Here is a 23,782-nt window from a genome sequence, read left to right as displayed (position 1 = left end):
GCCAGCATGGGACTGATCCAGACCTCCTGAACGTGGGTGTCAGTGAGGAGGCCTCAGCATTCTTTGGGGTCTCGGGCAATAGATCAGTATTTATCCCTGGCATCCAAAATGACTTTGGGAGCCCAAACCACGTGGAGGGATGCTGTCTCAGCCTAGTCACATGGGACAATATGACAGACTTTGGAGAACCCCCATGAAACGCCTCACCCTTCCTGGAGTGTGGAGTTGGGATTGGGTGTGGGGTTAGGGGGGGTTGGTGGGGGATGGGGGAGGAGGGGGAGGGTGAGGGAGCTGGGATTGACATGTGAAGGAAGCTGGTTTTGCATTTTACAAAAGAATCCCAAGACAATGTTCTTTGGGAAACATATTTTGCCACATGTTTAATGGTTTTGAATTAAATGTACTTGCTTATTTGTGTGGAAGACCATATGGTAGGAGTGTGTGGAAGTCAGAGTCCAACTTGTTAGAGGTTGGTCCTCTCATTTCACAGTCAGATCCTGTGAGTGCCTTTAACCACCTTACCTGCTGAGTTCCTGAACTGTTGATTTTATGGTGAAATCCTTGATTTTTTTTCAAGGCACAAAGCACAGCTTTGTAAAACACAGAGTTTTAAATAAAAATGGAAATAAAAATAATATTCACTTTGGCTAATTGCTGTTTTCTGCCATGAATATAAGTTCAAGACTGCTAAACAGTTTGCTTTTCATCAGAGCACAAGTTTGGTTTTGAAGCTTTAAACAATTTCACTCGTATTTTTCCAGTTTCCCTATTGACTTAAGGGGGGAAGATGTGAAGAATAATATTCTCTTTTCAATTAATGTTATTCTTCAATGTTTCTAGAGTACTTTTTATAGTAAAATATTGAATCACTGCCTATTATCACAACAATTTGGGAGGCAGAGGCAGAAGGATTGCAATAAACTTGAGGTCAATCAAGACTACACAGTGAGACCCTGTCTCAAGAAAGGGAGGAAGACTAAGATGTTATCATGACAAAGGGACCATTTTGCCTTGCTAATTTACATAACAGATTTTCTTTAGAAATTATCGAATTAGGTAAATGACACAATATAAAGTTTTAGTTGTGTATAGATCAATAAAATGATAATAACCTACTTGATTACAAATATTTGCAGAGATGTTGCACATTATAAATGTAGTAGTGATGCTGAGTTCATCAAACTTTTCATAGAACTATTTATAATGGAAGAAGGTTACTTACTGAAAAATGATATTAACTTCCAAGGATGAAATAAGACAAAATAATAGTGTGTCATATATATGAAGTATCTTAATAATTAGATATTTTCATATATTATCTAGGATTTACTGGACTTATTATCTTTTATTTTGAATTCTTTCAATTTGTAAACATAATAAAATTGGCAACTGAGTATTTTTTGTGAGTAATGCTACCAAATTTGGAAAATTTAATTGTTAAAGTAGTCTCTTTTGGGGAGGATATTTCTCCTAAAGTATTGCTGCTATTTTTTTTAATTTGTAAGGTTTTTAATTTAGCAGAAATTACCCTGTTTCCTTCTAAATTTAACTGTTTCAAATTACATTATATGTGTTTAGAGACAAATCTCTCCTTTAACTGCACATGAAAGCATCCTGGCAGTGGTACAAGTGGTCTTTTCACTTCTGTTACCTTTCAGAATACACAAGTACACAATTTAAACATTAGCAGGTTAGAAATCATGTTACACATTTATGTCATTAAAGTCTAAATGACAGATTATCTATTTCACTATAAATCACAATCTGCATGATTATTTTAATGATTAGGAGATATACAATTATAATTAGCACCAAACAAAAGATGTTACAAAAAATGTCAAACCATATGAAACATAAAACATAATGTCATGTTACAATAACACCTGTAACCCAATTTTTATGTGTACTCTTTGATATTCAACGTCTGAGAGCTGCTTCTAACTCTCATTTGGGAGGTACAAGGGTAAAGCAGTTGTTTACATAAACAAGCTAATTGTATTGCTGCTATTTTATGGTTTAACTTTCCAGTTATATCATTATTTGTTCTGCAATCATCAAGACATATTCATTCTTGAAACTTTAATAAATTGAAAATGTCCCAATATAGTTACCATGCACTTTCATATCTGAAAATGATTCAAGTATGTTTATTCTGTGGCAAAGACTCCAGGAAGTAAGCTTATTAGGCCAACTAATTTTTTAAAAATTATTTATGATCAGAAGAAAAACTGAAAATAGCCAACAAACTCAGTAGTGAATTCCCGTAGGACTAAATTATACAACATACATACTTTTGCTGTCAAAGTTTCAGAATATGTTGCTCGTTCTAATTATATGCTCATGCTGTGATTACAACAACTTTGAAAGCTACTTGTGCTAAATGTAAAGGTATGGGTGGGGGTTAGATGAAGAAGAGCTAGCAAATACAATATTTTACCATCACTGTCTTAAATCTAATTGTTAAGTCAATTAGAAAGATAACATGGACAATTCAAGGATTAACTCAAACTCTTCTGTTTGTATATGTGTTCTCTAGCTGAGTAAAGAAATTAGCAATGGAAAATGGATTTAATTCAGTGGAAACAATTTGAGATTTAGCATCTGAAAAGTCAGCATTTATCAAAAACAGTATTTGAAATGTACATTTAGAGTATAGTGCATCTAGACATCTTCCTAAGCAGCATAAGTCTGTGAAAGTCTCCTAGTTCTTTACTAGTTAATTGATGTAGTCAATTTCTATTTTGTAAAGCCTCCAGACTGGAAAACAATTTCAAAAAGAAGAATGTACTAGACTGGGACAGACATGTTGGATCATTTGAGCCTTCCCCAGTCAAGGAAATATTTCCAGCACTTAAGAATATAAATATTTTTTAAATAAAATAAATTTAAAATTCAAAAAAGAATATAAATATTTAAGCTGTGCGTTGGTGGCACACGCCTTTAATCCCAGCACTCGGGAGGCAGAGGCAGGTGGATCTCTGTGATTTCGAGGCCAGCCTAGTCTACAGAGAGAGTTCCAGGACAGCCTTCAAAACAATACAGAGAAACCCTGTCTTGAAAAAACAAAAACAAACAAACAAACAAACAAAAACAATATAAATATTTAGATAGACATAATAATAGCAATAGTAAGCATTTATCCACAGAAAGATTGAGAGGAGGAAAGGAAAAATAGCATATATATATAAATATGTATATATATGTATATATATAATGAATATAGACTAGCTGATAAGCATTTCATATGCCCTTCCTCACGTCCCCTTACCCACACTGAGAATATACATAGCACTTTCTAAAAGCTGAGAGGAGAAGAAAGAAAATAAAGTCAACTTGAAGATTTGGAAACCATATAGGTGACAGACATAACTATGGGGCTAAGAAGAAGTGAACTGTTGGAAATAAGTTAGAAATGGAAAAGTGCATTCTATATGTGAGATTTTCTAATTCATAGTTTCTTCCTACAAAACAAGTGCTTAAAGAGAAAAACAGCCAGCCAAAAACCATTTGATTGTTTTAGAGAATACCATTTTGCAGATATGAACATTTACATTAGTATATTCACCCAGAATATTTAATATTTTTGAAAGATGCTTTGGAAAAGATCTTTAATGCTGTTATTTTAAAGTTCAAATATTTAATTTATTTGGTTTTAGGTAGAAAACACTTGCCACAAATCTTTTATTCAATAAACATTGATGTTAACCTTTTAGTGTCCCAGTGTTTAACTGGCCCTGAGATTAAGATGTTACCAGTTTAGACACATACATAGAAGTATACTGAGTTTGATGTTATTTAATTTCATTACAGTTCTCACATCTATAGAATACAGAGATCGCTATTGGTATATTTAAAGACAAATAAAAGACACCAAAAAGGCTGGGCGTTGGTGGCCCACGCCTTTAATCCCAGCACTCGGGAGGCAGAGGCAGGCGGATCTCTGTGAGTTCGAGGCCAGCCTAGTCTACCAAGCGAGTTCCAGGACAGCCTCCAAAAAAATACAGAGAAACTCTGTCTCGGAAAAAAAGACACCAAAAAGAATTTGTGACTCTCTTAGTTAGGGCTTCTTACTGCTGTGAAGGCACACTATGACCACAGCAACTCTTACAAAGAAAATATTTAATTGAGCTGGTGGCTTACAGTTTCAGAGGTTCAGTCCATTATGATCATGATGGGGAGCATGGTGGCACTCAGGCAGACGTGGTGCTGACTACATTTTAACCAGAAGGCAGCAGCTAGTCGACTGATGTCACACTGAGTGAAGCTTGAGAAAAGAGATCTCAAAGCCCACGCCCACAGTGACACACGTCTACTCCAACAAAGCCACACCTCCTAATAGTGCCACTCCTTTTGGGGGGGCATTTATTTTCAAACCACAACAGTGGCCCTTTATGATTCATTTGAACAACAATATTTATGACACCCCTTATATTTGCAGTCTAGTGTGACAGCAGAGTCCCTTTTATTTTTGTATTCAGAGAGACTCCTAAAATACATTGAGTCTTCAAGATCTTCTTTTAAATAATCTGTGCAATTGGAAATATATTGCTAGACATAAGAGTTTAATATCTAAATCAAATTCTTGTCCTTTTACTCATATCTCCCTTGTCCTATTCTGGCAGCTTTTGTTTTCTTTTTTATGTATTTTAGTTTTATCCAAGCCTGTCTTTGATATTTGTTTTAAGTTGATTTTGCCGAGAAAAAAATGATGGAAAGAAGAGGTAGAGAGCATTTCCAGTATTATTGCTGCAGGCCTGGCCTGAACTTTATTGATATTTGATATAAAACCTGGCACCAAGAATCCCATATTTTTGCAATTTTAATTTTTGATAACATTTACTTTAGCATTTGTATGTTCTGCTTTAATTCTCCATGGCAATTCTTTCTTTGATGTCTTCTGTAAACGTAGTTTATTTGACAAATGAGTTTTAGTGCTTACCTGGCCTTGATTAGGTTGAGGAAGATTCCTATCAGTATCAAAACCATATGCAGAATTATGGTAAGGTCGAAGTTCTGGCATAGTCCTCTCTTCTCTGGCACATAAAAAATTTTTTTAAATCAGTTATGATAAAGAATTTGCATAACTGATTATACCAATGTCTTAATTTTAAATAGTACACAATGAATGTTTGCATTTTAAGACTGTACTCAAGAAATGGAATTAATAGCAGCTGCAATATACCAAATCTATTTCATGATCAAGATGCTTTACTTCATCTGATTTTATATAACATTGTATTTCAAAAACTTTCAAGCATGTAGTAAACTCAAAAGAAATTTCAGCAAATATTCATATATCTCCCACATTGATTTGGACATTACCATATTATTGCATATATTAACGTATATATTTACATATCCATTTTCCTATCCAACCATTATATATCCATTTTCCTATCCAATGATTAATCTATGTTATTTATTATGCCATTGAAAGTAAATTTTAGAAAGCAGGATATTACACAAAGAATCGTGCTGTCTCATTTGAGTATTATAGAAAGCCTTCTAGTTAGGTGTTTTAAATTTAATTTACAGATAAGAAAATTAAGGCTAAGACAATTTAAGGAAAGGGGAAGTGGTGCAGGGAAGAGGTGTGAATCCTATTTAAGCTCAATAATCTTTACATTCTCCACTAAGCTAAAGAATCTCCAGAGTAGATTCAGAGTCATCTCATCAATTCACAATCCAGATAATTAAAGAGCTATAAAAAGGTACTCAGTAAAAATCACGTTAAGTGAAAGAAAATAGAGTAGCTAAAGTATACAGAAAGCCCAAAAATGAGCTCAAATCCTATGAAGGCTACTACTATCTTGATTTATAATAAGATTTCAGTTTTGTCTATAATTCTCAATACCATTAATTATTTAATTTAAATCTCAGACTAATGAAGAAGTAAGATATGTACTCTGCTTCCTATAAATGAGGAAACTAAACTTTGGCTAACCCAAACTCATAGAGTCAACAGAAGAAAGGGAAATGGAATATATGTTCATTTATTAAGAACTATGGAATAGAGGACTGGAGTTAGTGTTCACTGATTAAAAGTACTTGCTGCTCTTCCAAAGGACCCAAATTGAGTTCCCCTCACCCATGTTCAGCAGCTCACAACTGTCGAAAACTTTAACTCAACGGTATCAGATGCCCTCTTCCAGTGTCTGTGGGCATCCATCCTCAGATTGCATACACAGATACACATGAATATAAATAAAGATGATAGATCTAACAAAGAACTTTGGGATAGGAAAATTACAGAGACTATTTCTAAAATGACCTACATGTTACTTATAATGTTTCTTTAGTGTCTCAGGAGGTTTACATATAATATCAATTGATAATATGATATCTTCATATTAACTTGAATTTACATCATTAATGCTGATTATCATTATGCATATTCATATGTATACATACATGTACATATGAATACACGTACACCACATGGCACAAAGATTGGAAATTTAAAAAGATAAAATGATTGGTGAGTTTAATCTCCCTCTTTCAACAGACAAATACCTATGACAGTTCAAATCGCTGATTTTGTTTCAAAATGAAAGCCAGTTATTATCAATATGAGACAAACAGTACCAGTTAGCTGCCATTTTAAAGTAATATTTCAAAGCATATCTATAATGCTTTGAAGGTAACATTATCTTGTCACAGAGGAATGATGAAGTAGATGATAATTTTAATTGACAGAAAACTGATGAGATTACACATTGGTATTAACCCTCATGTTTCTGAAGTTCAGAAGCATTGAAAACTATAAAAGATAGAGTTTGTTTTATATAAAAAATAAAGGTGATACAGTAAGTCATACCAGCTCTAACACTACGTTAGTTAATCAGGTTCCATTAGCACAGAATGGAGTCTATGCCTAGTAACCATATTTAGCACCAAAACCTTGGCCAAGTTATTTGATCTCTATGCCTCGGTAGTCTCATCAGTATTTTATAGGGTTGTTGAGAGGATTAAATGAATTAATGAATGTGAAACATTTGTAACTCATCCTGCCGTGCATAATAAACAGTCGATACCTGATTGCTGCTTTTAGTATCATCCTCACCATCCCTGAAGTATGTCTGATTATAAACAGCTCTATTTTGTAGATGAGAAAATTAAAGCCCAAAGAAGGGAAATTAGTTAAATAAGGCAGAGTCTCGTCAAAGCCAAGACTATTAGATTGGTGTCTTTGATATTGCTGCTGGTATAAGGAAGTTGGATGGACTAACACAGCAGCATCTGATCCATCTTTCCCACACTACCAGGGCGGAATGTGTGGTGCACACAATACTACCTTAGTGGAAAGAAAACACTGAAATGGGACTTTTTGTCAATTGCATTTGATTTTTATCTGAAGAAGAGCTTTTTAGATTTTTTCCTCTACCAAAATCCTAAACTAGATATGTATACTTTGGCACTGTTAATTTGACTTTCAATTATAATAATGATGAATAGGAAAGAAAACATACACATTACATGCATAATAAATGATACTCATTTTGATTCATTTACTAGCTACATGAGAGACTACTTTTTCTGAAGTGCTTAGAAATCTTTTACCTGTGATGACCTTCATTTTTCTTTGACTTCCCTTTACAGTAGTGGATAATCTGGATTACCACACCAACGATTAGAGCCAGTGCTATTCCAGGCAATGTTGCAACTAAAATCAGGTCCACAGTGTTCCACAGTTGTTCACATTTGTCCCCCATGTACCAGTAGTCTCCCCACTGGCCTCTGAAATTTGGACATCTAGGTAGAGGTAAAATAAATTTCTCATATAATAGAGGAATACAAGTTGTCTCATATGAGTGAATCAAACATTTCATTGTTTCTCGACCCTGAAATTTCTCAAGTCCCTTCTTAAGAGATTTACATCATCCCATTTTTCCATTTGAGCAAGTGCTCTAAACCTACAGGTTTGAACACATTCAGTGATCATACCAAGTCTGTAGGATTTCATTATTTCCTAACCATCAGCTAATGAAAATGCCCCACTTAGCACATAGGTACAGGGAGAGAAGAAAGCTGTCTTAAGAATGCTTTCCAAACTATTCACATTTTGTACATGGCTACTACCTGTACTACTTTAGCTCTCTGGATTCTGTAAAAGAGTTCTACTCAATCTAAGATGCCAATTCTTTAAGGGCAGGCTGTGTTATTCCCTCCCTTACTCACTTCTTAACTACAAGTTAACAGACAGATTCTACCACACCACAAGAAATGCAAGAAGAAACATGAGAGAAGAATAGACTGCCAGGAAAATAAGCCTGCCCCCATCTTTCCCAGGACTCCAGAATTTCTCTTTTTATTTTTTAGAAAGAAGTGACTCATTTATGAACTACATGTGTTTTCATAAGTCTTGGGATGCAGCCAAATAATGTGAATATGGTTCTCTTGTGCATAAAGTAAAAACTGGCATGGCATACACCCACATAGAAATGTCGACAGATTTGTGAAGATAGGAGAATGGGGCTTTTCATGCTTCCCTGGGAGTGACTAAAGGAGGAGTTTACTGAGGTAGTGTCTTTGGATATTTGTTTCACTGACTCCTAAAGGACTGATATGAGATCACCCTGTTGTCCAATAAAGGCAGTTAGTAAGTAAGCTACTTGTGGCCTTTTGTGTTGTTTTAACACATTAAGTATTACTGCACAGTTGACATGAAGGAACTTATTAGATGGTTATTATAATCTTTTATAATCATGATCTATGTATTAATGTTCAAATTAATAATCATCTATTTTTAGGATATGCCTTTTAATATGTAATATACTTTCACCCATTTATGGAAGTCAAAAAAGAGTTTTCATATATCCAGCTGCACACGGTTCTTCCTTAGTGAGAATATATTTCTTCTTTATCCTAGCAATAAATTACAGATGAATTGTTTATTTTATGGTAATATTTCCCTCACTTAGCACATACCGGCTATGTCCTAAACATTATTCCAAATATTTGAGATCTACACTGAATAAAACAAAATGATCAGTCTGCTCAATTAACATATAATATAGCAGAGAGAAGTAGGTAATGTAAGCAAAATTAGTTATTTATCTACCGTGTTTAAACTTGAGAAGTGCTATGGGGTTAAATAAAGTAGGATGGCTTAAGGAGGATTGGCACTATTAATATAGTCCTCAACTAATACTGATATTTCTTTTTTTTTGGTTTTACGAGACAGGGTTTCTCTGTATTGTTTTGGAGGCTGACATTTCTTATACAACTTCTGGTGATTGAGATTACAAATGTGGATTACACAGAGAAGTTGATGGTCAAAATATAGAATTATAATTAAATAAGAAACATTGATCATACAGCATGATGAATGTATTTAATAATCATATACTATCATCCTGAAAACTACTAAGAGAGTGGCTATTATGCTGTCACCAAAAAAGTGAGGACATGTATATAATTAACTAGATTTAACCATAATATAATGGATAAATACTTGAACATACCACATATTATGTGATAAATACAGAGATTCAATTGTCAAATAAATAAATACTTATATAAAGATTTTATTCCATAATGACAATATGAAACAAAAAATTATGTGCTACTCAACACTAATATGAGAATTAAATGCAAAGAAATATTTCAAATATTTTGAATAGTAAATGATTCTGACTCTGTTCTGAAATAACACTTCATTTCTTACCCCTAGCTGCATGGTACTAAAGCCAATTTAAGCCCTCATTTTAATTAACTTATCAGCAACATTTACCATAACTGATCACTCTCTCTTCATTAAATTTTCACTTGACTTCCAGAACATTCTTTTATTTATGTATTTTCTAGCTCATTGTTTATCTCTAAATGCCTTTCTTAGTTTCTTGTCTTCATCCCACCTACTTAAAGTTGGAGTGTTTCATAGATTATCACCAACTATTTTTAGATTTGTATGGCTACCTTGGAGTATTTGTGGAATTTAGGGAACTAGAAAAAGACCATGGTGGCAAAAAAAACTAACTTAAAAGAATGGAATATTAGAATACTAGTTATATGAAGTGGGGAAGAAGGGTAATGGAGGTTTAGGTGGAGAAATGGATGGGAGAGTAGGGCAGAGAAGAGGGTAGGAGATGGGATAACTAACATCAAGAATGTTTAAAGAGGCATCCATGGTGGTACATACTTTTAATTCAGTACTTGAGAGCCAGAGGCAGGCTGCTTTCTGTGAATTTGTGGCCAAATTGGTCTATATAGTGAGTTTGACACCAGTCAGAGCTACATAATGAAACTGTGACTAAAAAAGTAACTTTGAAAAAGCTATATAAAAGCATATATTTACACATGTACAGAGAGAGAGAGTGGAGAGAGAGACAAATAGAGATTTATATAAAAGTTTGATTGTAGTCACCCTATAAAGGGCATTATGTTCTTTCTAAAAGCCAAAGACTGCCAAATTAAAAGCCCAGTGCTAAGTATGGGATACCTCCCCTCAGGTTGTTGGTCAGAGGTGACCAAGAAATCGCCAAAACAATACAGGCTATCAATACTGCACTTTGCTGACAACCAGAACTTGGTGGTAAGACTTTATTATTGAAGAAACCACATACTTTTGTCACAGAACAGACAAATCAAGTTGATGCTGATTGGAATCTTCTTCCTTGCATGGCTAGGTTTCATGGTATCAGAAGGTACTATAAGCTGCTATGGGGGAGGGAGGGAATCATCAACAGTTTTACCTAGTTGTGAACTACAGGTGTGACAAGATATGCTAGTAGGTACAATAGCAGCACAGATGTTATGTAGTTAAAGCACCCTTTGATTGTATTTAAGGCCCATCGGACAGTTGTAGTCATGTGCCTAACACTATAAATCTGGCCAAGAATCCATGGCTGCAGAGCTCACAGGCCCCATGGTGAATCTGCTATTACCATCTTGCTAAACATTATCAAACTGCCCTCTAAATTACTATTTCTCTACCCACAGATTAGTGTACCTCTCATTTACCAATTATACATCTGACAATGAGTTATTAGTTAGAGTACACAAAAAACTAAAATCCAAATAATCAAGAAAACAAATAAATGGGGTGCATAATTTTGCAGAGTTCTCAAAAGATGAAACACAATTGACCCAGAAACACTTGAAGAAAATTCAGCATCCATTGCCATCAAGGAAATGTAAATTAAAGTACTTTGCTATTCTATCTTACCCCAGTCACAATGTCCAAGATCAATAAAACAAATGACATCACATGCTAGTGAGAATGCAAGAAAATGGGAACATTTATTATTTGCTAGAGGGAATGTAAATTTGTGCAGCCATTTTGCAAATCACTGTGGTAGTTCCTCAGGAGTCTGGGAATCAATCTTCCTCAAGATTCACTCATATACATATACTCAAAAGACTCTACAGCCTATTATGATAGAGCTAGAAACAAATCATCCTGGGTGAGGTAACCCAGACCCCCAAAGACAAATATTTTCTTTAAAAATTTCTTAACTATTGGTATTTCATCTGAGAACTCTATTCAGTTCCATAGTGCATAGTCTACTTTTAATTGCGTTGGCTTCTTTTTGGTGTCTAGACTTTTTATTTTCATGTATATTCTAGACAGTAATCTAGTAAATGTATACATGGCAAAGTTTTTTGGTGTTTTGTTTTTCTATTCAGTGGGCTGGCGATGGCCGTTTCTTTGAACAGTTTATTGGTCTGTGACCTGGCTACAAATCAAAGAACAAGAAAATTTAAAAATGAATTGTAATTTGAAGGAGATAGGCAGGGTCCAGGCACTCCCCTAAGAGTCCAGGCTGAGAGAACACCCCTCTTTGTGTTATGGACACACGAAGTCCGTTTGTAAGCCAGGGATAAACACTGATCCACTGCCCAGAGCTCCATAGGTTGCCCAGGCCTCCTCACTGACTCTCACACTCAGGGCGTCTGGATCAGTCCCATGCTGGCCTCCCAGCTGTCGGTCTGGGGTCCAAGAGCTCTCCCCTGTTCAGATCAGCTGTCTCTGCTGGTTTTGCCAGCTCATTCTTTGCCAATTTGCTCATCGCTGCTCTCTCTCTGTGTCACTGGGTTCCATGGGTACAGTTCAGTGTTTAACTGTGGGTGTTTGCCTCTGTTTCCATCAGTCACTGGATGAAGGCTCCAGGATGATTATAGACATCAAGTTCATTATCAGGAATGGTCATTCAATGTGGTCTCTCCACTATTGCTTAGCTTGCCAATTGGTGTCATCCCTTTAGATCACTAGAGGTCACAGTGGTGCCTGATCTGTCTTCTAACCTATGATTCCCTCTTCCCCCTATCCTACCCCCCCCACTCAACCTTCCTGTTCCCCCATGACCTACTCTCTCTTCCTCTTCTCTCCCTCTCTTCTTCCCAGCTCCCACTCCCCCACACCCCTCGCAGTGTTCCCAATCTGTTCAGAAGATCTTGCCTCATTCCTCTTCTCTGGAGTACCATGCATATATGTCTCTTAGATTGTTTCCTATTTCCCAGACTCTCTGTCAGTGGAAGTGCAGACTGGCACTATCCTGATCCATGTCTAAAATCCATGCATGAGTGAGTACATATCATGTTTGTCTTTTTGTGACTGGGTTACCTCACTCAGCATGGTTTCTTCTAGTGCCATCTATTTACCTGCGAATTTCAAGATTCCATTTTTTTTTCTACTGAGTAACATTCCATTGTGAAAATGTACCACATTTTCTTTATCTGCTCTTCGGTTGAGGGGCATCGAGGTTGCTTCCAGATTCTGGCTATTAAAAATAATTCTGCTATGAACATAGTGGAGCAGATGTCCTTGTATGAATTTGCATCTTTGGATATATACCTAAGAGTGGAATTCCTGGATCTTGTGGTAGATTGATTCCCATTTTCCTGAGGAATCTCCATACTGATTTCTGAAGTGGCTGTACAAGTTAGCACTCCCACCAGCAGTGGAGGAGTGTTACCCTCTCTCCACATCCTCTCCAGCATAAATTGTCTTCGGTGTTTTTGTTTTTAGCCATTCTGACAGGAGTAAGATGGTATCTCAAAGTTGTTTTGATTTGCAATTCCCTGATGGCTAAGGATCTTGAGCACTTTCTTAAGTGTTTCTTGGCAATTTTAGCCTCCTCTATTGAGAATTCTCTATTTAGTTCTGTACCCCACCTTTTAATTCGATCCTTGGGTATTTTGGAGACTTGCTTCTTGAGTTCTTTGTAAATTTTGGAGATTAGCCCTCTGTCAGATGTGGGATTAGTGAATATCTTTTCCCATTCTGTGGACTGCCTTTTTGTCTTGTTGACTGTGTCCTTTGCCTTACAGAAGCTTCTTAGTTTCAGGAGGTCCCATTTGTTAATTGTCGACCTCAGTGTTATGCCACTGGTGTTATGTTCAGGAAGTGGTGTCCTGTACCAACTCGTTGAGGAGTATCTCCCACTTTCTCTTCTAAGCGTTTCAGTGTTGTTGGATTTATGTTGAGGTCTTTGATCCATTTGGACTTAAGTTTTGTACAAGGAGATAGGCATGGATCTATCTGCAGTCTTCTGCATGCCAATACCCAGTTATGCCAGTACCATTTGTTGAAGATGCTTTCTTTTTCCAGTGTATAGTTTTAGCTTCTTTGTCAAAGCTCAAGTGTTCATAGGTGTGTGGGTTAAAATCAGGGCTTTCAATTCGGTTCTATTGGTCAACGTGTCTATTTTTGTGCCAATACCAAGCTGTTTTCAGGACTATAGCTCTATAATAGAGCTTGAAGTCAGGTATGGTGATTGGCACTTCTTAAAGAAGAAATGAAGATGATAAAATAGTTATATTATTGTTCATTCATCCCTAGGTCTCATGTTCATAATGACTGTCACCTCTAAGAAAATATTAACCTCACCTAATGGATCATCTTGGGCGGGAGAGAGGCATGACCAATTGAACAGGATCTTCTAGGACAAAAACAATCCTCATGGGAAAACATAGAGGAAGGTATTATGCAAGAATTGAGCATTCAGCGGAAATGTGTGCTCAAGTCTTTCAAGGACATGATAAAGCCATTTTTATAGCCCAATGAAAAATAGCTGTAACAAAATGTTGCTTGATAATGTGTAATCCCTTGGTCCTCTCTTTCTCTTTATCCTGATAGTCAACCAGAATATTTATTGTGTGGGCGAGGCCACTGCCAGCCTGGGAAAGATCAAATGTGGCCAGGACAAGGTGTAGCTTGCCAGAAGACTTGAAAGGAAAAAGAAGAAAATAAGAATATGTCAGAAGACTTGAAAGGAAAAAAAAGAAAATAAGAATAGAAGTGGGGACACCGCCAGAGAAGGTAGGAAGCAAAGAGGACCCTAAGAGAGACATGCATGCTCCTCCAGAGAAGCGGAAAGGGACAAGATCTCCTGAGCAAATTCAGAGAATGGGGGGACAGGAGAGGGAGTTAGGAGAAAAAGAAGGGGAGAAGAGGAGGGGAGAGGAGGACATGAGGCAACATGAAGATTGAGTCGGGGGAAGAATAGAGGAGAGCAATATAAGAGATACCTTAATAGAGGGAGACATTATAAGTTTAAAGAGAAATCGGACACTAAGGAAATATTCAGAGATACACAAGAATGGTCCCAATTAACAATCTAAGCAATAGTGGAGAGGCTACCTTAAACGCCCTTCCCTGATAATGAGATTGATGACTACCTTATATGCCATCCTAGAGCCTTCATCCAGTAGCTGAGAAGCAGAGACCCCCAGCTAAACACTGAGCAGAACTTCCTGGAATCCAGTTGTAGAAAGGGAGGAGTGATGAGCAAAGGGGTCAAGACGAGGTTGGAAAATTCCACAGAGACAGCTGACCTGAACAAAGGGGAGCTCATGGTCCCCTGACTGAGAGTTAGAAAACCAGTATAGGACTGATCCAGACTCCCTGAAGAGTTAGGAGGCCTGGGCAATCTATGGGGCCTCTGGTAGTGGATCAGTATTTATCCCTAGTATACGAATGAACTTTGGGAGCCCATTGCACATAGAGGAATGCTCTCTCAGCATAGACACGAGGGGGAGGGCCTAGGCCCTCCTCCAAATATTGTGACAGACTTTTAAGATCCCCCAAGGAAGGCCTCACCCTCTCTGGGGAGCAGAAAGGGGATGGGATAGGGAACTGGGAGGCAGGGGAGGAGGGGAGGGAGAGAGAACTGGGATTGACATGTAAAACAAGTTTGTTTCTAATTTAAATAAAAAAGAAAGAAAATGTAAAAGAAAAAAAGAACAGAAGTGGGAAAATGAATTAAGGACCAGTTAAGACAACAAGAGAGCAGATATGTTATGATTTACTTTCTGATGATAGCCCCAAATGCAATCTTGGAAGAGACTTAGGTATGAAAAACAGTTCTAAATTTTTGTTCTTTTGTTCTGTTTCACCCAGAGGAAGAAGAGCTTCCCCATTCCAGTACTGATGGATACTCAGCCTGGATTTCTCTGACTTGACATGATTAAGAGTGGGGCCATGGTTGCTTCAAACTGAAGACTGTCAGGAGCCAACCAGAAGTTTTACACAATTGTGATGAAGCCTTTCCAGCTCTCAAGAACTTGGAGGGCTATTCTGTAAAGGAGGACATTACAAACTTTGGTGGAGCAATTTAGAGACAAGGATCAGGTAGCCAGTTCTAGTGTTGATAGGGAAAGGAAAACAGACCCTGCTACCAAGTAGTACGAGGTTTCACATAAACAGCTAAGATGGGATAAGTCATAAAATAGATATAAGACCAGCTTAACTTCAGGCAACATGCAACATTACACACAAACCTTCCAATTACCAAGATAGTATGAGTTATATAAGCTTTACTTTGGCTCCTGGACTGTCGATCAGCTTCAAAAATTCCTCACCTAGTTTACTACCCAATCTCAGACATTAGAAATTGCCAGGTATGCCAATGTAGCTAGAGGTCATCTGTACAGCAGATGGCATGAATTAGACTTTGTGATAAGGAAAAGAGCAAGAGGTTCACCTGGATTTTTAGTAACAGCTGAGAAAAGAAACTGAAGGTAGATATACCCTTTCAGAACTGGAGTTTCTAACAGTGTACAATGTCTACTAGAGAATGAGAGACTCTATTATCCTATAGCAGAACAAAGTCTACTCCATTGACAGAAGTGTGGGTGAGCAAGCCCTAAAGTTGTTAGCATGGGAAAGCTGTCTACATTACTTATTTGTCTTGAGGGGACACATGGATCTCCCTGGGAGGGGTGGGAGGTGAGAAGCTGGGGGTCATGTTGGGGAGAGATGGGACAGAGAGAGTGAAAGCAGAGATTGGGGGACATTTTTGGATGTGTGAAAAATTAGTGCTGTGAAAACTTCCTAGAATGTATGAAGGTGGTTCTAATGAGCACTCATAGTCATGGGGATTCAGAGTCTCAAGTGGTCATGTCTTGTAGCCAGGTGAGACTTCCAGTGGAAGGACTAGGTTGCATTCATTTAAGTTGTTGGCAAAGATGGTCACATGGAAATCCCCAAACAATCCAGGCTGTTGCTAAGACAAAAGGTTGCTCTCTGAAAACTGATATCAGTGTCCCATATCAGAGGACTATACACACACAACACATTGAACTTGGAGAAATCAAGTTAATGCCTACATGGAGCCTTCACCTCTGTGTTATAGTCTTTTCTGAGGAAAGATACTTTGCAGGCTACTGAAAAAAATGTAAACACCAAGCCAACCACAAAACCTTTGACCTGTAATCTCTCCTGTCTGCAAAATATGCTAGGACAATGGTGTCACAAAACTTGTCGGACTAGTCAACCAATGTCTGATTTGACTTAAGGTCTAATCCACGAGAATAAACCCATACCTGATACTGATCCTGAAGCCATACTCCATAACCCAGATACCTAGGGTAAAACCAAACACCACTATTCTAAAAATAGTATCAATAAAATGACTCCTAATAATATTCTGCTACATGCATAGACCAGTGCCTTATCCAGTCCTTACAAGAGAGGCTTCCTCCTGCAGTAGATAGGAACAGATACAAAATAAATCACAGCCAGACAATACACAGAGAGACCTTGGAATACACAGCTCTAAATGGGATGTCTCCATCAAACCACTCTCCTTAAAGTTTAGGGAATCCCAAGGAAGAGGAAATGGAAAAGAATTTAAGAGCCTGAGGAGGTTGAGGACAACAGAACAAGGTCTTCTGAGTCACTTAAGCAAGGCTCAAATGAACTCATAGAGACTGGAGCAGCAAGCGCTGGGCCTTCATTGGTCTGCACCAGGTCCACTACATATATATTATTGCTTTTAGTTAGCGTTTTTATTGGTACTTCTGTGAGAATGGTGGGTAGGTCTTTGAATCACGTTCTTGCCCTTGGGACTCTTCTTCTGTTGGGTTGCCTGTGTCCAACTTTGATATGATAGTTTTTACTTTATCTTAATATATTTTGTTGTTATCTCTCTCTCAGAAACTCTTTTCTTTCTAATGAGAGACAGAAAGGGGGTGGATCCAGAGGGCATGGGAGGTGGGGTGGACCTGGGAGAAGTAGAGGGAGGAGAAACTTTAATCAGGATATATTACATGAGAAAGGAGTTCATGTTCAATCAAAGGGAAAAAAAGTAAAAGGTTAGGTTTGTTGTTACTGTTTTAAGACATGTCTCTTGCTGTTTTATGGCAAGAGTACCCTGGAACCCATGGGATTAAGTGATCCTTGCGCTCCCACATCAAGAATAGCTGAGAATACATCTACATGCCACCAGGCCAACATACATGCCTTACTGTTTAAAATCATTATTTATTGTTTTCAGTTATTCCAGCAATTTTTAATACTAGGCAAACACTTCTATTAAATGATTGATTGATTGAATAAACTCTTATAAAGAGGGAAGATAAAATAGTACACACATGGAAATAAAAATATAGTCTTTTGGAATGTCACAAACATAATCTAACTTTTCCAACTGTAAAATTTTTCAAACCTGAGAACCCTTGCCTGTACATAGTGATGTCATTCTTCATTTTCATTATTAGGTACTCTATGGCTACCCTCTCTTTCAGTCAACGAGGCAAGCTTTCTTACTCGTATACTATCTACTCTTCCAATCACTCTCATCTTATGGTAAGAAAAATAGAAAATTTGCTTGAATTTTAAAATAAAAATTTATGACTCAACATACTTTTATGCTTTAAAACCTGGGAAAAGAAAGGCTGTCATGGCATAGTATGTCTGAATCATATCCTGATTTGCAAACAAAAGACCTTTATTCATTACTGAATAAAATGATACACACCTAACTTTTCCTTGTTTGTTAGAATTATAAAATAGTTTACTAAAAATATAAAGACTATCTGCAGAAAGCAAATCTGAATAGGATTAATCTCATAAAGTCAAAAGAAAGCTTCTAGGAAGACCACAACCATTGTTTCATGTGCATAGAACTGGTTCTGAGTATATTACTATTTCCAAGTGTTACATCATTGCATGTACCAAACCAAAAAAAACACACAAAATTATTTACAATATACCATGTTTAATTTTTTCTGTAGCATAAATACCTACTTACTTGCAAAAAGGCTTTTCATCTTTGCATGCACAAGCAATATCCTTTGGGCAGAAATCTGTTGTGTTTCCTAGGCAATTATCAAAGTCTTTCACAGATATACAGTTGGCTGTAAACAGTAAAATTTAAAAATCATCTCAACAACAGAAAAAATGTTTAAAATATACATACTACACATGTGCAAAGTTCTGGATATTAAGAAAATTCTTCATGTTGGAGGGAGCAGGAGGAAACAGACATGAGAGGGAAAATAATGAAATTATATTTTCATTAAAGAAAATTAAAATTTTAAAATACAAAAATGAAAATAATTTTGTGTAGTATAAGATTTCCAAGCATTATACTGATAAGGATTAGGCCTCAAAATGCATGATGATTATCTAAATATCTTTTCTATATACTATTTTATGCTGACTATTTTGAAAATATGGCTTTATAATGCTGATCCATAGGACTATGGGCCAAAGGTTAGCTAATGTTTTTTCCAACTAAATTTGAGTATACTCTTCTGGGTAAGAAACAAAAACATCCTACCTAAAGGTAGAGGCAGTATAAAAATGACATGTGTAACCTCAATTTATTCCTATTATCCTGAAATGATAGCTGCATCCCCTTCCTTGCAAAAAGATGCTGATTTACACAAGTAGATTAAAGAAGCCATTGGATGTATCTCTCACTCTTTTGCCTGCTCTTGGGACAATTTTCCTCCTTTTGATTTGCCTTGTCCAGGTTCAGTGTGAGAGCTTTTGCCTTGACTCATTGTATCTTGCTTTGTTGTGTTTGACTGTTGTCTCTTGGAATCCTGATATTTTCTGAAGGGAAACAGACCAGGAGTAGATAGGGGCAGAGGCAAGGGAGGCTTAGAGAAGTGGAGGGAGAGGAAACTGGTCAGGATTTATTGTATGAGAGAAGAATCTATTTTCAATAATAGGCACATCAGCCCCAAAACATAATGTTTTTTTTCAAGGCCTCCAAAGAGACTTATTTTGCCAAAGCTATGGCTTCAGAAACTCATTATTTTTATCTTCTACTAGCATAGACAAAATCAAAATGTTTATACAGTGAGATTTCATAATTGTCTGAATCACGGAATCTGTTTGACATAGGAAATGGTAAACTATGAAGAGCAGATCCATAGAGCTCAGAAGGAAACCAAACTGTTTCTGATTTTACTATTCAAATATATTACTCAAAGAAAAAAAGAGAAACACCACAAAACATAAAGGGATTTATAAGCAAAACCAAAAATGCAGTACAGTATAGTACATCGAAACTTTGATTCTCAGTTTTTTAAAGATGAAAGCAACTTCAGCTAACAAAAACGTTCCCACTAACTACACATTACAGAATTCCCCAACACAATTACTGGAACAAATATTGCTGCTTAGGGGAAATTTAAGTCACATCTGTTTTTACCAGACAATGTTCAGAAAAGAACACAGTTCTTGGCTTAGCAACAATATTAGACTTTATTTTATCGACACATTTATTACATCATTTATTTCTTTAGCCATCACTGTATAGCAATCCATGTGATTTCATTATAACAAATAAATATATAACTTAATATATTATAGCTTGAAAGTTTCCTTTAAAAATTACAACTTTTACACATTCTGAGAGACAAATTGCTAAATATAAATAACTTAAACCAATTCCCATCATCCACTCAACTAAACTTTATACTTATTTTCCCACAGAATTTTTCACATTTCATGGTTATCTAAAGGATCAGAAACAAACATGCTAGTTTCAAAAGGAAAAATCCTTATTTGAAACATCTCAAATAAAGCAGATATGCCCAGAAATTACAAAATTTTAATGGCAGAATTTTTGCTTAGAATGTTGGTTAATTCCTTAGGCTTGGGCATTGAAATGTAACTAATTCATTATGTCTTCAACCTATAGAAATAAAGCAAGCAAAATTTTCTTACGTTGTGTGCAGTGTACCATCAAGAAACAGCAGATGAGCAGAACTTGTTTCAGCATAAATTTGCAGTCCGCCATTGTGAGGGAAAAGCAGAACCCTTAGCAGTCTTAACAAATGAACTTAGTTCTCCTTCATTTATGATACTCAGCTGGTGAACAGAGATTGTGAGTGGCTTATATAGGAGATACATGAAGATGGATTTTGAACTTTTTCCTCCCAGCCTGTGTAAATTGCTAATTAACTTTTCATTGTAGACTTATTGGTTCCCTGTACCTGCTTGTTCCTGTTTCTAAGAATACAAGTGATTTTTCTATGAATTGTATACGGCTTATGTTTATCCTCAACTCTGTGTTATTTCCTAAGACTACCTGTTTATCCTACACACGGTTTCATAATATTTTACTATTGCCAAAGAAGATTCTTTACTTGGAACATACTTCTATGAATACAATTTTCAACAGTGATTAGAATCGGAGATCTCTACTTCATAACTACTGGGATTGCTAAGCAAGAATCAGAAGGTACAAATGTGTAGCACTGTCAATAACAAAAAGAAAAATTAGAAAATGGAATGAAGGCAAAAACAGGTAAGGAGACCTGGTAGGAAGAGAAAATAAAAGGATGAAGAAGGAACTATTATTCAGGACAACAAACACAGATGTAATTCAGTTGGGACACTGAACTTTCACTTTAACAAGCAGTGTCTAGAGAAAGAAATAGAGTTTCTGGCTTTGCGAAATATTTTTAAGATTTATTTTATAGACAGACATCATTACATTGTTTATTTCTTAACCATCACTTTATAGAAATCCTTGTAATTTTATTGTGTCAAGTAAGTATACAATTGACAGTATATAAGTATATAATTCCTCAGACTTGGACAGGACCACAGTAAACTTTCTCACTAAAACCTAATGTCTGTCTCTCTCTCTTTTGTTCTCTCTTTCATAGACCCACCCCCTGACACACACACACACACACACACACACACACACACACACACACACGTTTAGGTTCACATCTATTTTCTAATGGACTTTGTGACAAATCCCAGCCCTTCTTGATTCAGCTTACAATTACTCTTGTCATTCAAGAATTCTGCTTACATAGTCCAGTGACAGGTCACTGAGGCCTTCTACAAGCAGTCTTCTTAAAGTTCTGTCAGAAACAACCTTTTCCTATTAAATCAAAATCCACATTCCTGAAACTTCCAGTAAGTATGGAACAAATTCATTATGATTCACTTAGAAAGTTCTTGGATAAAGTGAGACTCCATTCATACAGTAGCACTAAATCCAGGGAAGGGAATGTTAAAAATTCACATATCTTCACATATCAATTCAGTATGGCTTCAGTGAATAACGGGGTCATCCATCCTAAGACACCAAAGTTTGCTATTAATTTTTTATAGTAAGCACACAATGGTCGTTACATATATAGCAACAAATTTCTTCTTAGCAACTCAGTAAACACGTTTCATTCCACATAGAAACTAGAATTTCCAGTTATTTCTGTGTTATAGCTCACTTTGCAGCTAAGAGTGGTCATATGGCAAATACGAACCAAGAGCAAGTTTGATAGGGATTCTCAGAAAGGTTTTCTCCTCATAAAGAAAGGAATGCCTTCTCTTCTAGCCCCTTCTGTTCCTCATTGCCTAAAGCCTGGGATGGCTGTAACTGATGGAACTTCATGTGGTCATCTTGCCTTCACAGATATAGCCACTTTAATATCCTGGAGTCTGCAGAGTAGAAAAGTGGACAAAATAAATATTTGAGTGACTGGATTGACTCTAGGATCCACTAGTTTCAGACTTCTTACTGTGTGAAATTTATGAAAAAAAAAAACCTCTGTTATTTAAACTACTGATTTTTTTTGAAACAGAGTCTCACTGTGTAACCCCTATAGCCAGAAATTCACCGTGTAGATGAGGCCTATTTGGAGCTCACAGAGACCTATGTAACTCTACTTCCCAAGTGCTGGGATTAAAGGCATGTTGCACAAAGTCTAAACTAGTTTTAGTTGGGTGTTCAGTTACTTGGAACAAAAGTAACCTAGTTAATATCACAATTAAAAGTGAACAATAACATGGACCAGCAAATATTGCTTTTTAAAAACTTCTAAGAATATGAGTAAATATCTTATATTCTAGTAAGATTTTAAATATGTATTTACTTATTTGTGTGGGTGTATACATGTGTGCACATACTGCAGCATGATGTTAAGTTATGTTGTGGTTGGAAGCCAACTTGCAGAGTCAATTTCCTCTTCCCATGGATCAAACTCTATCATCGGGCTGAACAGCAATGACCTTTACCCATTGAGGCATTTCACCAAGAACTCAAATATGTGAATACACCAGAGATAATTGTAGCTAACATATTGATTTAAGATATGTGAACACACCAGAGATAATTGTTGCTAACCTTTTGATTTAAAATATGAATATAATTAAATACAAGTAGATTAAAGACAAATTCAAGAATTTTAAATAATTGTATAAGAAGGAACTCATATGAAGTATACAGGGCCATCCAATTTGAATAGACAAATATACTTAAATAATTCATTAAACTTACTATTACGATGAAATGCATTCTCTCTGAATTGAGATACAACAGCTTTATTTCAATACATCCAATGGTGCCATTTCAAGAAAGCTATCCCAGCTCTGCTATTCATGACCTGTGTGACTCTAGGTATGTTTTCTAACCTTTCTTTGCTCCAGTTTCCTCTTTTTCAAAGCAGAGCTTCTTGGTTGTTCACTATGTGATGTAGATTGATGGTATAAACATAATACATATTGCATTGTATATATAAGCATGTATATACCATGTGCTACAATAATAATCTGCCAGGCAAGATGTGGTTGCTGGTGCATAGTGGAAAGACTGTGTACTGGTGTAACTAACTGCTTTCTTAACTCGCTATGAGCCTGCTTCACAGGAAGTATTTCATGCTTTGTACTATAAACCTGGTCAAAATAGCAAGAGCTGATGGACCCTAGGCTGGGAACTTACTTGTCATTCTTTTACTAAATGATCATGCTGTGTAAATTCATTCTAAATGTTTATGTTTATAATCATTGACTTACACTGCTCATAACTTTTGTCAGAAAAACTTTTTTGCAGTAGGTAGTGGATAATTTAGTGACTCATAACTAGGCAAAATGACAGGTATTAGGAACTCTGAGTGATGTTAAGCCATGGGTGGTTCATATGTATCAACCTCCCACTATCCAAGATTCAGGGACTATCATGGAAACATAGTGAAAAGAAAGTAAGAGCTAGCAGATGGATAGGAGAGATTTGAAATACAGACTTCTGTACATGATATGGCCATTGCATGCATCAATGTACAAGAGCAAGACAGCTGAAACTCA

At 36.4% G+C, this 23,782-nt stretch overlaps 1 protein-coding gene across 1 annotated transcript in view; it reads right to left on the bottom strand.

The window, feature by feature from the left end:
• Nucleotides 1-21,361, bottom strand: part of LOC101830902 — a 51,864-nt gene extending 30,503 nt beyond the window's left edge. Inside the window, exons 1-4 of the mRNA XM_040744348.1 lie at nt 20,408-21,361; nt 18,477-18,582; nt 7,561-7,752; nt 4,940-5,033 (exon numbers count right to left, since the gene is read on the bottom strand). Of these exons, the coding sequence (XP_040600282.1) occupies nt 4,940-5,033; nt 7,561-7,752; nt 18,477-18,582; nt 20,408-20,480 (465 nt within the window). The 5' untranslated portion in view covers nt 20,481-21,361. The remainder of the gene's footprint in view (nt 1-4,939; nt 5,034-7,560; nt 7,753-18,476; nt 18,583-20,407) is intronic.
• Nucleotides 21,362-23,782: the final 2,421 nt, after the last annotated feature.

The sequence above is a fragment of the Mesocricetus auratus genome, unplaced genomic scaffold, assembly GCF_017639785.1.
Source record: "Mesocricetus auratus isolate SY011 unplaced genomic scaffold, BCM_Maur_2.0 Super-Scaffold_100003, whole genome shotgun sequence".
Classification (NCBI taxonomy): Eukaryota; Metazoa; Chordata; class Mammalia; order Rodentia; family Cricetidae; genus Mesocricetus; species Mesocricetus auratus.
Note: the sequence above shows the minus strand (reverse complement) of the source record. Positions and strands in the feature narration are given on the sequence as shown.